The 16,876-nt window shown below is 39.1% G+C and overlaps 1 protein-coding gene across 1 annotated transcript in view; it reads left to right on the top strand.

Moving 5' to 3' along the window:
• The window catches only part of TIAM2 (TIAM Rac1 associated GEF 2), a 92,058-nt gene that overhangs the window by 8,743 nt on the left and 66,439 nt on the right, over positions 1-16,876 (top strand). Inside the window, exons 4-6 of the mRNA XM_074818805.1 lie at positions 4,930-5,102; positions 6,141-6,365; positions 16,252-16,437. Of these exons, the coding sequence (XP_074674906.1) occupies positions 4,930-5,102; positions 6,141-6,365; positions 16,252-16,437 (584 nt within the window). The remainder of the gene's footprint in view (positions 1-4,929; positions 5,103-6,140; positions 6,366-16,251; positions 16,438-16,876) is intronic.

Raw genomic sequence — 16,876 nt, forward strand, 5'->3', positions numbered from 1 at the left:
TCATTCATGACAGTTTCTCTTAGCAGGTTTAGGGGGATCAGAAATTCATGCCTAACTTTACACAGTCTATCTCCATGCTTGAAGTGGAGCATGTGCCTGAGCAGCCCACTGAATTGAGGTGGTGCTCATATCTTTGGTATTGCACGTGCAGCCTTGCGTCTCATAACATAGCAGGAGTTGGTTTTTTCTGACTTCTCAGTTTCTGTACTCATACAAGACTGGGGGTTTATAAGATGCTTTTGGACATTTGGAGATCAAAGACCAAATTGAACCGAAACTGAGAAGAATACAGAAGTTACACCTCTCTTGGGAGGATTCAAAATTTAAGGATCAGGAGAAGTCCCTGGTGCCCAGTTCCCTGTTCCTTGGACTCTGCCATGAGGTTTACTTACAGCTGGGGTAAATTAGTGTTGAAATGTTCAGTTCATTTCCAGTGCTTCAGGTGGCAACATAACAAAGAGGTGAACTCCCCGGACTAGAGTGTTTACCCAGAAAAGTGTGCAGTTCAGGGCAGAGGAGGCTGAAGCAGCAACAGGGGAAGCCCTGCAGTGCCTGAGGCTTAGCTGCCACAGACCACTCCCAGGGTTCACCAGTGTCCCTCCTTTGCCTTTCACTTTGCCCACTCCCCACAATACCAACCCCTTCTGGCTTTTGGCATGCCCACCTTCCCATCTCCCCTGACTGCTCCTGCTGTGAAACAGGCCTGTGGGAAGGCAATCCCCTTTAAAGGGACTGCTGCTGGTGGGCTGTGGTGTGATTGCTGTGCTCAGCGCTGCTCTCACAGTGCATGTTGATGGCTCAGAGTAATCGAGCAGGTGGGTGTGCCACAAGAAGTGTATGGGTGTCAGGAAGTGTGAGAAGGAAAATAACATATATTGTGGGGAGGAAGAGGAATTTAATGGGTGAGTTCATAGGCTTTTTTTTTTTTTTTTGAACTGCATCCAAAGGATTTGCCTTTCAGTAAATATAATGCTAAGTTAATGAGTAAGGAAATGATCAAACTTAATAATTTCCTAGCATATCTGGGTCTGGAGGAGAGAAAATAACAACTTTCCCACAGGTTGCCCTTTTCAAAATTCTGCATGGGTATAGACCTGAAGAAAAATGAACAGCAAACAGCAAGTGCTGGGAATGTTGTCCTTGATAGTGCTGATTTCAAAGAAGTAAACTCACAAGAATGTAGCAATTCTGCCTAATAATTCAGAGACCTGTTATCAAGGGATCAAAATGTAGGCAGTATTAACAGTTTGAATCACTTATCCTGATCACTGGATAGCATGATTCATGGTTACAAGCAGTGTATACAAAGGAAAAAACAGTATCTGAATTCCACCCTTATTGTATGTGTTTGCGTTATGAAGTATACATATGAGTTTGATCTGCCTCTTCTAAAATTCAAGTAGTTTCTAAACAATACTATCAAAACTCCCAACTAAAGTACATTATATACTAGGAATTCATGCATTTCTGCGATAATGAAGCTCTGGAAAGGAATTTAGGTGCTTCGTGTTCAGTCCTTTGCTATAAAATTGGCTTATTGGTGACCTTGAATAAGTCACATCCCTTCTTGCTACCTGAATTTACCCAGCTATAAAAAAGGAATAATAAAATTATTTGTAAAAAAATTTATTAATTTCTAACATTATAAGAAGTATTAGATACTACACTTTTTACTTTGGGTGGGTGATATGTCTGCATTCGTGGTGCTGAAACTCTTCCGTTTTGTTAACTGTTTTAAATATGCATTCCTCATTTCCTTGATCTTGTACCTTTATTGTCTGTGGAGACTTCTGCTGCCAAAATAAACTTGCCTGTCTGGATATCAAGGCATAGTTCTGTTTTCATAATATGCTATATCAAGATCAAGGTGCTTGCTTTGGTTCTCCTTATACAGGGTTTTGAATAAATCTGTATTTAATTTGTTCTTGAAGTTTAAATAACCAAGTTATTTTAAAATATGACTTAAAATAGCAACATATGCAAATGGAGAACAGCATGTTTCTTTGCACTCTGTTGAGATGTGTTTAATTATAAATATGCAGAAGGCTTATAACCATCTGGTTACCTGCCAGACTTCAAAGTATACATGTCCTGAGGCCTCTGCTCTGCTTTCAGGGCCACCAAGACCTGAACTTGAATAGTAACCATTTAACAAGAGGAATTCTCTTTTTCATCTGTCCTGTCTAATTAGTTTATTTTAATGAGGGAAATTGCTTTTCCACTGCCCTCCCTCTTCAGTTCAAGTTTTGATTAAAATACTCGGACAGTAATCAGTCCCAGTGGGTCTGTCAGAGTCGATGAAACTAGCTGCTTCCAGGAATCACTTGGCCGAAGATATACCTGGGGTGTCATATGCCTGACACGCATGTGCACCCTTCAGAAATTTTTATTTATGTACATATAAACTGTCAGGATAAAAAAAATGATGTATCTTTAGTTACCTTTTTGATAACACATAGGGGAAATATGGGAGTTTAAAATAGAACATAATTTACACTCTCCTAAAATGCAGAAGTAGAAGTGGTTGTAGAGTCCTGCTGTTGCTGCCGAATACAAGAGGGGACTTGGTTTTATTGTTTTAGTTTGCCCTGTTATGTTGAAATGATGGCAGAAGTGCCATGCCTGATATGGAGAGTGTGACAAACTGTATCCTTCTTTTCCAACTGCAGAGATCTCCAAGTGTTTCTGTGTCATAAAGAAGGTCAGGGGAAAGGGTAGGACCAACTTCATAGGATCTGCTCTTACCCTAAATATTCTGCCAGACACTCTGGACAGTAATAGGAAAAAGTGCACTTAAGTAGTATAGAGGCATTTCTATTTATTGGATTCCTTCCATTGGCAGCTTTTCAGTTGTGAAATAATTTGGTCAGTAACCTCTGATACCTACTTCCCTTTTTTTGTAGCTGTTGTACATTCTTTGGCACTGGAGAATGTGATGAAATCCCTCTGATGGTTCTCACTTTTCATACACCGTAGATTTGAACCAGTGTATTCCACAGTGAATCTGTCCCATAAACTCTAGTAGGCCCAGCTTTCCCTTTTATCAGACAGAAGAATCCAAAAATCCTGATTTTGGTTCTGATTTCAGATTTGACCTTTGAGGAAGCTCCCCTCGAATGTACATAACTTTGGATGATGTGTCTGGGATTTTTAATACAGTGTTAAGTGGAAATGTTGGAGAATTACTAAAATAAAGGTTGAACTCTGTTTTCACTTAAGTATTTTAAAAGCATCCACAGAGGAAACATTTCTGTTTTGCAGGTTTTGCTATGTCCCCTTGATATGCACTTCCTAGGCATATTTGCATGTGCATACGTGCACACAGTGTGTCACACAGAAAAACACCAACAGCCTGAAATCAACAAGTCAACCCAAAATCTCAGTTTTGGTGCTGCCCTGTGTTGTGGTGCCTCTTTGATTTGAAGGAAAAACAGCAACAAAAAGCGGGCTAAAGGGATGACAATCCTGTAGCTCTAGCAAACTCAATCCTTGTATAGGTTGAATTTCAGGTCCTACTGAATATGTATAGGGCTTACAGCTCTAATATATTCATGGATTACTAGGCCCTAAGGGACTTTTAGTCTGATGTCCTATGTAATGCAGCCATAGGTCTTCTCTAAATTAATTCCTGAATGAATTTGAACATATCTTTTGGAGAAGGCTTGCCTTGCTGGAGAATCCACCATCAGCCTCAAATTTTTCTAACTGCTTAGGTTATCCTCAGTTTTCAAAATATATTTATAGTATCTGGTCTTAGTTCTTCCAGGTTAAACATTCAGTCATAGTATAGTATTAATTTATCTTCCAAGATAAAAAAAAAAAAAAAAAAAATTATTAAACTGCCGTTTCCCAGGGGTGAAAGCGAGGTTTATTTACTTATTGTCTCTGGATGCACAACTAGCCTAAGAAATTCTTGAGAAATCTAGTTTATAACTAGATTATTTTAGTAATGCAGTTCAGTCTGTGATCCCTTGAACAGGGAAATCGATGCATCTCAGTAGGTGGTGGATTGTAACATGGGGCAGGAATGAAAGGCTGGCGGGGTTGGAGGGGACGGGCGCTTCTTGAGCCAGCTTCACTGCCAAAGGCGACATACTGCTGGGGACTGAAATCAAGTCTCCTCTGCTGCCCTCCAGAAGTAATTCCTCTTGTTACACTCAGGACTGTCATCGTCAAGGATGAAGTTTGTTTTCTGGATGCAAATTCCGTACCTTAGATGTTACACTATCTATGGGACTGAACATGCTCAAACTCAGCCCCTTTAAACTGTTTTAAATTATTCAGAATTGTCTGCAGTTTGCAGGTAGATTCAAGGAAATCTGCTTTAAATTTGAGAAATTTAATCACTGTGTTGTTTGAAGACAAAAGTTTCTGCAAATCTTTTCAACAAATACAAAGATTTCTTAGGTGGCTGTTATGAGAGAATCAATTCAATTTAATAAAAAACCACAAAGGCCGATTTAACTAAGCAGGAATTAATCTTTTCTGCGTGCTTTAACATTTTAATAGGCTGATTTTATTTATAGAATCACAGAATGGTTTGGGTTGGAAGGGACCTTTAAAGATATCTAGTCCAACCCTGCTGCCATGGACAGGGACATCTTTTACTAGGTCAGGTTAGTCAAACCCCATCCAATCTGATCTTAAACACCTCCATATTGAAGTATCCTGTTTTATTTTCTAAGTCCATGGATGTTTGCTGTGTCCGTATTAGATATCTGTGGCAACTTTTCATTGGCAAATTTATCGTTAACTTTGCCCATTTTCCAGTTTAGAATATCTTCCATTTTTCTCTATTTCAAAAGAGGAGCAGAACTGATGTTCCTCATCATTGCAGGGACTCTTAATTCACAAAAGCATTAAGAGAACTGAAATGGGAGATCCAGAACTTACTTTTTCCTTATGTTTTTTTGTCTCTGAACTGCAAAGGTTGTACTCTGCTGTTTTATGAGACCTATGGAAGGAACTCAATGGAGCAGAGCAGTTTGCCTCGATATGCCCTGTTTGCAGAAGACAGTATAGTTCAGTCTGTTCCAGAACATCCCAAGAAGGAAAATGTGTTCTGTCTCAGCAATTCTTTTGGAGATGTCTACCTATTTCAGGTAACAGCATGCATATGTAACTTTGTGGTTGTTTCCATTTTAGCATGTGTTTGTGAGTATGCACATGCATGTATATGATTGTATGTACACATGCACACATACACATCATGCTTGTGCCTTTGACTTAAAAATAATAACATAATTACACTAATACATTTTACTATTATAATATTGATTTAAGTGTATGATATGACTTCAGGTATATGATATTACACCAGTTGGCTCAGTCAGTTATGGTTCAGAAATAAAAAGAACAGAGATCACAAATCTGCAAGACACTTTTGGTACCTGATTGTTACAAGCTTCTAGAAAAGCAGCTTTATTATTAACTTTTTCACATCTTAGCATTCCACCCTTACAGAATGGTGTGCTCAACCCTGAATCTGCTGGCCTCAAAGAGAGTTTGTTTGAGCAAGATGTTCAAAAAAGAAGGCTAAAAATAATCTAAAGATCTTGGCTGCTTAACTGCTCCACTGGAAATGTTAATAAAGAACAGTATTATGTGGAACTGCCTGCATAGAAACATGTTGATTCATAGGCACACATGTAAATATCTCCAGAGACACTTTGTACAGATGTATTCTTTTACCTTGTTGTCCTCTCTCCATTAACTTGGCAAACTTGGCACTAAGTTGGCAAACACCTCTCCTCAGACCTTACATGTAAAATCTTCTCTGTTTATGTGTTACTCACAGAAGAGGAGGTTTATCTTTTAAACCTGGTGGGTTTTACCTTAATTAATTTGAGGGACAAAGGATGCAAGTCACGTCCTTCCCACAGCCTGTAGGGCTGTATTGCGCTCTTGGAGCTCTCAGAAGATGAAGTTTGGAGGTATGTCATGATGGAGTGCAGGAAAAGCTCACACTTGCTTTATTTGCACAGTTTTAAAGATAAAAGCTTATTTCACTCATTTTAAGATAAAGTGCCTAAGATCACAGTGAACCCATCAAGCACTTCATGTCCTAGAGCTGCTGATTTTTTTTCTTTTTTTTCCCCTCTTGTCTGCTCACAATGTTGTGCTGTTGATTTGTTTCACAGGCGACAAGCCAGACGGATCTGGAAAACTGGGTTACTGCCATACATTCAGCCTGTGCTTCTCTCTTTGCAAAGAAGCTTGGGAAAGAGGACACCATTAGACTGCTGAAAAATCAAACCAAGAGTCTCTTGCAGAAGATTGACATGGATGGCAAGATGAAAAAGATGGCAGAGTTGCAGCTCTCAATTGTTAGCGATCCAAAAAACAGAAAGGCCATAGAGAATCAGGTACTGGAAAAAATGCTTTTGCAGGAGCATATTTATCATTATTTCTTGCTTTGGGCTTGTCTGTCAGTGCTTTCTAGGCCTGAGCATAATTGTCTTGGGCATAGCTGGTATGGTAGTTGTAATTATTGCCAGGTTTCTACAGCAATCCAGAGCAGTGCGGGAGGTAGGCTCCTCAAACCTGAGGATCAGACCGATCTGTTTTATGAGCACAAAGCTATTTCTTTTCTCTTCTGGAAAAATGTAATCAATTTTCACTGTTTTATGATATACTTAGCCGTTAATAATATCTAGTTGTTATATGGCATACCACAGAATATACAGTATGTTCTGTGAATAATTTAATTTATTATTGAATTGCAGTAGAGATTTAGGAATGCATACTTAGCAATACTGTTCTGCATCTTAAGACAGGACGTGAAGAATACTTTATCCAAGTAAAATTGGAGGAAGGACTGAGGGAGACAAAACCATGTGCTTCACTTGAAATTTAGCCGTGACTTGAAGGCCAGGATCCACTAGGTTTCTTAAAAACTCCTGTAGGAGTCTAAATGGGAACAAGAAGTCAAGACTGGAGTTTTCCATCCTAGGTGAAAATGTACTGCCATGAGTACCACTGGAGCATTATACCAGTATCAGTTCAAAGAAAAGGGGGACACTTAGTCACTAACAGCACTTCTTGTAACACTCTCTGGTTGTGTGCTGGGAATTTTTTGTCAGTATACGCTCAGACCCATCACTGCTTGATGAGCAGCTAGAACTGTTCCTCAGTGAAAAGGGTCATCTTGCTGTATGTACACTGGTGCATAAACATCAAGCCTTACTCTGCTCTCACTTTTAGCATGTGAACCAGGAATCACTCCAGTGATACTTAGGGAAGTACATCTTGAGGTATTGACATCTTGCCCATGTCTCCAGTTTTGCAGGCAGCTACTGGCAAAAGATGCTTTAATTAGACATGTTTAGTGTTCAGGCAAAGACCTCACTACCCAGGCCCTCTTGTGTACTAAACTTGTCTAGTAGTGCAGCCTAATAGGTCTGTGGACTGAGGTTGCTTTATCTTTTATTTTATTAGGCCATGAACAGAAGACATCTGATAATTTGAATGTTTTGACTGGTATTTGAGAGCCCATCCCTACCTGCCTTTCCAGTCAGAGTAGCTATTGCTCTCTCATTACTTTAGGCTGCATATTGTGGCCTCTTGAGTAGCAACAGAAGATTATTTCCTTTGATCCAATACAGCATAATTATGTTTCTTTGGTTAGTGGAACACTTTTAGTTTCAGGAATTTGATGCTTATAGTATTTAAAATTCATACTATACTGGTTTGAACTTGAAGAGCAGACTGGTTGATACTGACTTCACTGTCAAGCTCTTGTAGCACACTTCAGTCTGAAGCTATATGAGCAGAGTCCAAAAAGTATGCAGGTTTGTGTAAGGATTTGTGGTACAGATGTTCATAAGCCCTTTGAGTGCTCAGATATTCATAATTTATTTCTAGGTCACTTTATTTCATGGTCCAAAGCCTAGTGAGTTGAATGGAGAAGGAAAAACATTAAGCATCCTTTTATTGAAGTAGGTTTTGAGACCCAGAAGAATATACAGATTTCTAGAGATGTCTAGTGCTTGTAACATGTGATGCACTGAGGAAAAATTGTGATGTATATTTATTTATAAATAATTAATTTAGCCCTTTCCCCATTAGATACTGATGCTAGTAGTTTATTTAGTCAGCTGAAGAGTATCAATGATGCTCTCTTAATATGTGCTAATTAGATGTTCTGTCCTTGAAGAGCTGCTGTTTGTTTTCCAGCTCAGTCCATGGAATAAGTTGGCTGCATTCTGCTGGAACTGAAATTGATCACTAGGGCTACAGAAGATTTATTCATGTTAATCTTTGTCTTCGACTGTCTTAAAACATGACTTTGCCTCTTGAATGAGGGCAAACCAGTGAGACAAAGAGTGAGATGGATCATGTGCAAACATCCACTAGTTAACAAACAATAAATTTATAATGAGCCTTTTCTCCAGTCTTGATCCCTTTGATCTCTATAAAATCTCTCCTTACAATTGCTGAAGGTTTGCTGGCAAAGTCACTTCAGAGAAAAGTCAATAGATAACTTGGTTTCCTAATCTTTTGATTTGATGTCTCAGAGACTGGCTTTTGCAAAGGAAGGAAAAAAATCGATGTAATTAGTAACCGATAATTCTTAATATATTTAGTAAGCTAACAATTTTGAAAAAAAACATTATTCCCAAGGGAGAAGTTTGCATATATATATATATATCAGTGGTTTAGTAACTGTGGTTGTTTAGTTGTCTTTTGCCCACTTTGAGTAAGAAGAGGAATATAAATTCTGGTGGTGTTTTCAATCATGTGGCAGTTATGTTTCCTCCATTATGAAGTATATTGTATTGCCAATACTGTAGTTTATAAGTATGCCCTGCATCCTGTGCTGGAAAACTTTACTAGTGATATATTTTGAGAAGTTAGTGAAAATAGTGTGATTGACTTCAGAAGGACCACAGTGGTTTCTTATGTAGAAAGATGAGGCACAGTCTTATTTCCACTGGGGAATTATCTTGGAAACTGTGATTTCTATAGGCTGTCTCCTTTTCCTTCCTATTCCTCAGAAAAGCAACCACCACTTTCTATTTTCTTTCACATCTGTGTTGATTTAAAACCAATACTTCTCTGCTGAAGACTTAGTATTTCATGGGGTTTTACAAGCAAGCAAAACCTTTTCTTGTTTCACAGTTACTATCACCTGAAAGGCATTTGCAGTAAGGAAACCTGGACTTCTAAAATTGCTATAGATATTGTAATGTACATATATGTTTCTTTTTGGTGTCCAGCAAATGGACTGGAGAAGCTTATCTGGTACTATCTTTTAAATTTTGTGGATTTGCAGGCTAGCAATTGATAAAGCTAGCACTAAACAGAAGAAGCGCAAACAAAAAAATGACAAGGAGAATGTTGGTTTTCTAGAGAAATTATTGTTTTAGAGATTTGATGCTATCGAACTGGTTGAGAAATGTCTTCAGCCTTGTGGCCTAGACCAGGGATTCTCTCTATCTGGGTTTACTGGTCCAATAATAATAATACTAGGCTTAATAACTGTTTAAGAGAAAATGGCAGCCCTTCACACAGCTATTGGTATCATTGGGCAGTTTAGAAGAGATCAGTGAAGCATCTGTGAGAGCAGTGTACATATAGCAGCCAGTCCCAGTAGGCCACTGGTGGCATGGCTGGAAATCCCAAGTCTGCACATACTACCTACAGCCAAGTACATTTATATTACTATATGCAATAAATATGTTGTGGGTGGTGGTATTCCCCCAGGGTGTAACTTTTCCCCTAAACTGAAGAGAATTAGGACAAAAGGTAGTAAGTTTGAAAATCCCCTGGTGCCGAGACGCATTTCAAAGCCTGTCTTTAAAAAAATTTTAGTTTTCTTAGCTGTTTAACTTGCTAGAGAAATCAGTGTTTGCTGTGAATATGGAGCCCTGTCTAACTGCTACTGAAGTTAGTGAAAGGGATTATAAACATTTATTTGGAGTTCTTTTAACAAAATATTGCACATTAAGTCCAAAGTGTGACTGTCTGTGCCTGTAGAACTGGTTTTAATGAAACGGAAAATCTACCTCACAGTGAGGGCACTGCAGCTCTGGGTGTACTTCTTTGTGTACTTTGTACATAAATCTATTCTGTTGTCTCACTTTAGAACAATAATATGAATAATAGTTGCTTGAAAGCCTTCTGGGTTTTTCTCTTCAAATTTTAATATGTTAGTATAATCATGTTTTCCAAGCTGTTCAGAGGTTTCTGATGTGATTGATATTTTCTGTGTTATTATACTTAACTTACTTATCAGATGGAGTATGAACATAGGTATTTACTTGCAGGCACTGAAATGATGAGGCATTAATAAAAAGAACAGGCACATGCTTGGAGATATTTTTTATGGAAGTTTTCATATGTGTCCTCCAGCTTAAAGTAGTTTATCTGTTGCCATAAAAAAATGAGGGGATCATTAATGTGGTGGTCTGTTTACTCTGGGTAGTCACTAAATCTATTAGTACCTTTCTTCCCTTTCTTCTCTGGCTTTTTACACAGAGCATAACTTCATTACTTTTTTTTTGTTTAAAATGTACCGGACTCTTTCTCTTTTCTCTCACATTTATAGGAAAATAATTGGAATAGTTTGGGGAATTTTGTTCTTCAGGCTCCCCAAATTTCATGTCTTAATTTTCTATAAAGCATCTGATGAAATACTGTCTGACAATCAGATGGAAACTCACAATAACAACACTCAAAGAAAATCTTTTCAGGGAACTTTGCTAGCACTTGCCAGTTTTGCCGCACACAAATTCGTCTTGAATTTCAATACACAGTTACTGTTCTTTCTTCCATACCCGCTTAAACAAAAAAACATTATCTGAACTTGTTAGAACAGATCTTCAGTTTGGGTGGTCTTTGAACTGGCTAGAGCAGAGCTCTGCTTTCCGAGATGTTCAGTATTATTTCTTTTCAGGTGTCACTCTTCAGTGTAGGATGGTCCCTCCCTATAACATTAGCAAAATCCTTCTCGTTAGTAGTAGTAGACTGTCACTAAGGAATGAAGTGAGTAGGAAGCCAGAAAGTTAGGGACGGTCATCTCCGTTCTCCTCACTGCTGTAATTACTGTGTTGCAGATGGGTGAATTTCCATCTTTGTTTCACAAAGATTTAGTATAAAATAATGAAAAAGGAATAAACTATTACTGAACGTGGAGTTGTGTAGCATTATCTCATACAATGAAGCTGGTGGGGGAGTGTATGCAGAAAGGGCTGGTGTTGTTTTTTGGGGAGGGTCAGTTGGATAATAAGATTCAGTGGCTTTCTTAATTGCATCCCTAGCTAGAGACATACATGTGGTACTGCCAGTTTCAATCAGATTATTGACAAGAATGTGAATTGGGTACATGTGGGTGCACTTTTATGCTATCAGGAGTATTGAGAATAACATTTTCTCTGTCTGTGTTGGTTAAAAATGAGGAAAATTCTGTCCTTCCTAAACAAGGAGAAAAATGACATAAAAAAACCTGTTGTCTTGTTACTTCATGAAGTTTTCTTAACCATTTTTTAAGTCACTAGGCAGAATGAAGAATAAAGTGTATTGCTAACTGCACATCATTGTTGTTGTACTCTATTATGTTCCCTTTTTTATTTCTTCGAGCTGAAAATTATTACAGTATCTCTGTAGTGTCCTTTAAAGTAATGGAATTTCTGGGAGAGGGATGTTTTTGCTTCTTTGAGTTCTCTTTAGGAAGTAATGACAATAAAAATCTTTTCCTTGTCCCCAGAAACCAAGTGACTCATTTATCCAGATGGGTACAATATGAATTGTGTCTGAGAACCAGGGACTGGAATGCAAAGAGTTTGGTGCTGTTTGTAATGTGGTTGAAAAACTGTTCATGTAAAACAGCAGCAGAAGTTTCTTTTAAATCCATAGAGTTCCCTACATCAGCTTGCAGAGACACTTTCTGTCTGGGAAGAAGATGTTGCATAGGGGAAAATTCTGAATGTTTTACTGCTATAGATAGTGAATTGTGTCAGCAAGGAACTCGTGTTTCTATATGGTATAAGAACTATTACTAAATCAAATCAGTTTTAAAGGCTTAAGCACTGAGAGAAGGCCCTCCTCCATGTGCATCTTTTCTTTTGTGCTGCCTTAAATAAGTGCAACACCGGTATTTTGTTATCGGGTGAGCTGTCTGGGAAGTTTCTTCCATCCTTCCTCTAGGTTCTTGAAGTATTGCTACCTTGAGTTTATATGTGTTGTTTCTGGCACTACTTTCCACCATTCACATAGTGGTTTGGGTTTTATTACATTGAGCTGCTCTTAACTTTGTACAGAACAGGTATTTCAGAATGAGACAATCCTTCCCCAGCGCCCTAAAAGATGCTGTTTGCACTGTAGTACAAGAAGGGCGAGGAGCCAAGGTCCATCCCTGAGCCGTGCTGTTGGTGCTGCCTTTGCTGGGACTGTCCTGGCCCTCTCTTTTACAGTCTGCAAACCCTAAGCATGTTCGAGTGAAGGTGGAGGTGCTACTAGAAATGTCACCTGCAAGAGAGAACTGTATAGCACATAGGAACTATGGATCCCCATGTCATCTGCTGGAAATCACTGGTCTGTATTGTCTGGTCTCAATGTATTTACTTTAGAGTTTACCTATAGAAAACCTAGCAGGGTTATTGAATTAATAGAGACCTTCTTCCAAGCATCTTCCTTTAGCTCATCTGTTAGTGTGATTTTAAAATGTAATTAATTTACAATTGTTTCTTAGTGTCCAAAAGATTTTTCACTAACCTGGAGAACAGTTGGCTATTTATGTTGTGAAAATGATCATTGCTGCTAAAGTACCGCCAAAGTAGCACGCTGATGTTCCTTTGTATGTTAAGGCTTAAAAACTCTTCCTGAGCTGTCTCTCATGCAAAAGCTCATCCCCTCACTTAGCACTCCCCACGAAATTACTGTCTTGTCCCTGCACCAGGCTTTCTTGCATGAGTTCTCCTGGTGGTCCAGGCTAAATAATTCATGGCCCTAATTCTTAAGGCTTCCCACATTTTACTCCTTCTATCTGTCTGCCACAGCCTTCTTTTTCTATCTACCTTAAGGGGATCCTCTTAGGCTGAATACATTTATGTGAGTGGCCCCTCCTTGCCTTTCTCCCAGGCTCTCTCATGCTGCCACTGAACCCAGAAATCCTTGCCTAACATTTGACTGTGCTGAGAATGACATCCTCCCTTTACTCTAAGAAAAGCCTTTAGCACTTTTTGTAGAAATTCACATGGAGGTTTTGAAACAGTGACTGAAAGAGGATAATTTTTGGATGCCCCAGACACTGTAGCTGGTGGTGCAGACAAACACAACAGCTGAGCAGGTCATGTGGGGAGTGTTTCATGTGTACTTGCTTGTTCTAGCGAGCCTCACATTGGGCGATATCTCTTATTTCTTTGTGGACTCACTTCATGCTGCTGTTAGCCTTTGTCACCCATTGCCACTCTCACAGCTGGCTGGTGCCTCCACTTTTTCCCGTTTGCTTTCAAGCAGATTTCAAAAGGGCTGTTTTGTCTGTGCATGATGAAGTTAAGTCCTTGAGCCATCTTTCAGGCAGTCCTCCCACGTGGGACAGAGATTTGCCTCACACAATAGCAGAATAAGGGTTGCAGCAGCTAGTCTTCAGGCTGTAAATTTAACTTCACGGACCAGGTCATACTGCGCTTTGAAGTTGTTGCTTTTTTATTTGTGTGCTTCCCCTGTTTAGTCTTCAAGAATATAAATCTTTAGGAAGAATTATCATAGTTTAAAAGGCTTAGACAAATAGCAGCTGGTATTGGTTCGTAGTCTCCAATTGGTTCCAGACTTCCCTGGTTTTGATAAGACTACAAGACAATCCCAGAAATTCCCTGCCTACAGCTTTTGCTAATGCCATTAAATGTAACATCATGATTACGAATGCTTTTGGAGCTGATTAGCTAGCATCCTGTGTGACTGATAAACACTGTAATTTAATTATTTCTTCAGAATGTCCTCCTGTTGTACCCCACTCCCCCTTCTCAGATTATTTTTATTTTAAAATGCAACTTCGTACAAATGTTTAATGGGGATCTTGAAGACTGCCTCAGAAACACAAGGATGCCTGTGTCCAGCTCAATGGGGACAGGATGCTTCACTCCAGCAGTGCCCAGAACAAGCCTTACTCTGTTCCCGAGCTATTCAAAGTTGGCTTGGCTCTGTACCCACGGAGGTGTCATCTCAAAGGGAAGGACTTCACCTGAGCTTGTAGCTTTTGGCTTTGTGAAAAGCTGACAACCATGTTTTCATTCTAGTTGGGTGTTAACACAGAGAAGGAGCTCATCACAAAATCTTCTATTGGACTCATCCCATGCGTAAAGTACTGGCAAGCAGAAAAATCCTGTGAGGGGTGTCTGAGAGCACAAAGAAAGGAAAACAAAGGTCAATGATCAAATAAACCAAAGAAAAAATGATTATTCTTTCTGAGGCGCAAAGGATATATGTTTTGAATGTCTGCAGTAAGAGATTAGATGAGGCATCTTGGTTATGTGTATGTCTGTGTCCTTTTTCTCTGGAGTTTTGGGAATTGCTGTCATGATAAGCTTTTGTAAATTCTATCTTTTGTTTTAGTCATTCCATGAAAGATTTTTTTTTTTTAGTGTACTGTAAATTAAAAGTTTGCATTTGGAGATAAACAAAATATTATATTGTCTTCCCTTTCTTCACCCTACCTGCCAAATAAGACTACCTCTTGTTTCCAGAAACATAGCTATAACTGATGCCACAGTTTGTGAGCACATGTGTAAGGAAGCCAGACTAGGTAAGGTCTCTGACAGTTGTATTACAAGCCCTTGCACTATTTTGTTAACAGGGCCTTTTTCGTCCTTTTATTGCTCACTTCTTCATTGTTGAAAGTAAGCGGCAAGATACTTGTTTAGTTCTTGTGATATTTAGCAGCATTATAAGGAAACTGAACTGATTTTGCTTCTACATGAGCCTGCAGGTCATAGCTCACCTGAGATTTTTATTATATTTATCAGCTTGTTTTCTGAGTCACAAAGGTGCTTGTCCCAACCTTGGCTAATCTCAATGTAAGGTGATAATATCCTGTGGGCACAGGGACAGGCAGGGTGTGACAGTGAAAAATATGAAGTCAATGCATGTTAGAGAAAACGTGATGAACTTTCTCTGCAGCCATAAACTACCTGTTGATCAACCAACATGCAGTGATTGGGGCCGACACTGGAAAGTGAGCATTATCAGGGGATTTTAACAGTCTTCAGTACATGAACTTGGTGTACATTAACCTAATGGACCTGCTTTCTGCCTTCCCATGTGTGAATGTGCCTACTCTATTAAACATAGCTACCTTTTTATTTGTACCATTTATTGTATTAATGTATATTGTACACTGTGGGGTAGATTTTAGCTGTAACTACCAATCTGTAAATTGGGGAAATGAAAAGCAAAATTTGACTTTTGTGCAGTGCGTAAGACTACGTGTTTGTGTAGATGAGTGTGTATCTACAGAAATACTTAAGATGTCACATGAGCCTTTGATTCAGAACTCTATTTGTCTAGTAAATATTTGAGTCTCTTCACTTTCCTAATTTTACATTGAAACTCGGTTAAGCTGTCTGTTACATCTGCATGTACCTGTGTTAGGTATGTTTAAAAGTTGCATGAAGAGTATGTATACATTCTTGCTTTTGGTCCAGTGGCTTGTATTGGGCATATATAGCTCATTTTTGCAGTTTGCCTGAGTGTGAGTATGTCTTAACCTATTAGTCAGACAAAAAAACCGCACATGCTTGTGTTGCCCATACTGTCTCCAGTTTACAGTTAGAGAGGCCAGAGGACGATAGTAAAGAATGAGCAGAACCTATCTGTAGCTATTTTGCTTTGCACAGTCCATTAGCATAGCCACGCCGCTTTGCTTTCAGCCAGCCAGCTATACAATCTAACCTTGTAAAAATGAAGGAAACAAAAGTACTCTCCAAAAAGGGAGGGTGGGGGGGGAGTCTTTGTGAACCACAGGGTTGTGTTTTTATGTAACTGCTTTTGTGGCTGTCAAACTACCCGAAGTTCATGGTATGTTCATCTTGTCAGTATGCATTTAAGACCACCAGCTTTGTTTTATTTCAAGCCATCTTTTGGGTTGATGTAACACAATATGACTGAATGCGTTTTGGCAGGGAATAGCTAATCTAATCCATATACTACCAGATGAAAGTAATTTACTATGGGTTTGGGGAAGAGCTTGAATTTTCAGTGCAGCCCACAAAGACATTTTTCCCCTTTTAATTGTCCCTTTTTATATCTAAACAGATCCAGCAATGGGAACAGAATCTGGAAAAATTTAACATGGACCTTTTCCGAATGCGATGTTACCTAGCCAGTTTGCAAGGTGGGGAGCTCCCAAACCCAAAGAGCCTTTTGGCTGCTGCCAGTCGTCCTTCAAAATTGGCACTGGGGAGGCTTGGTATTTTCTCTGTCTCATCCTTCCATGCACTGGTAAGTCCAAATGCACTTTTCATGGGTGTGGTCATGGCACAGCCCTCGTTAATATTTTACTTAAATGTGGAATTGTGCTGCATTGCTCAGACAGCCCTGTTCCCTTCTCACCCTTTCTGCCTGTTCCTTGACTGCAAATAAATTTTCTTCGACAGACAGACTTTGAAACCATGAGGATATGGCCATGACTTTTTTTGGTCCCTGAGGACTCCAAAACTGAGTACTTCTGACCTATACCTAAAAAAAGAAACAAACCAAAAAATTCTTCAGATGTAAATGAGTTATTGTGTTGGAATCTTGTCATGGGGATTTCACCTCCCCTGAGTTAAGAGTTTTAAGTCTGTGGGAGCTAAGTCACTTAGAGTGAAAAGAGCCTAACACTGAAATTTCCAAAAGTGATTCAGGTCCTCCTGGGCTGAGCTGATCTTTTTTGGAGGTC

The sequence above is a fragment of the Strix aluco genome, chromosome 3 (assembly GCF_031877795.1).
Source record: "Strix aluco isolate bStrAlu1 chromosome 3, bStrAlu1.hap1, whole genome shotgun sequence".
NCBI lineage: Eukaryota > Metazoa > Chordata > Aves > Strigiformes > Strigidae > Strix > Strix aluco.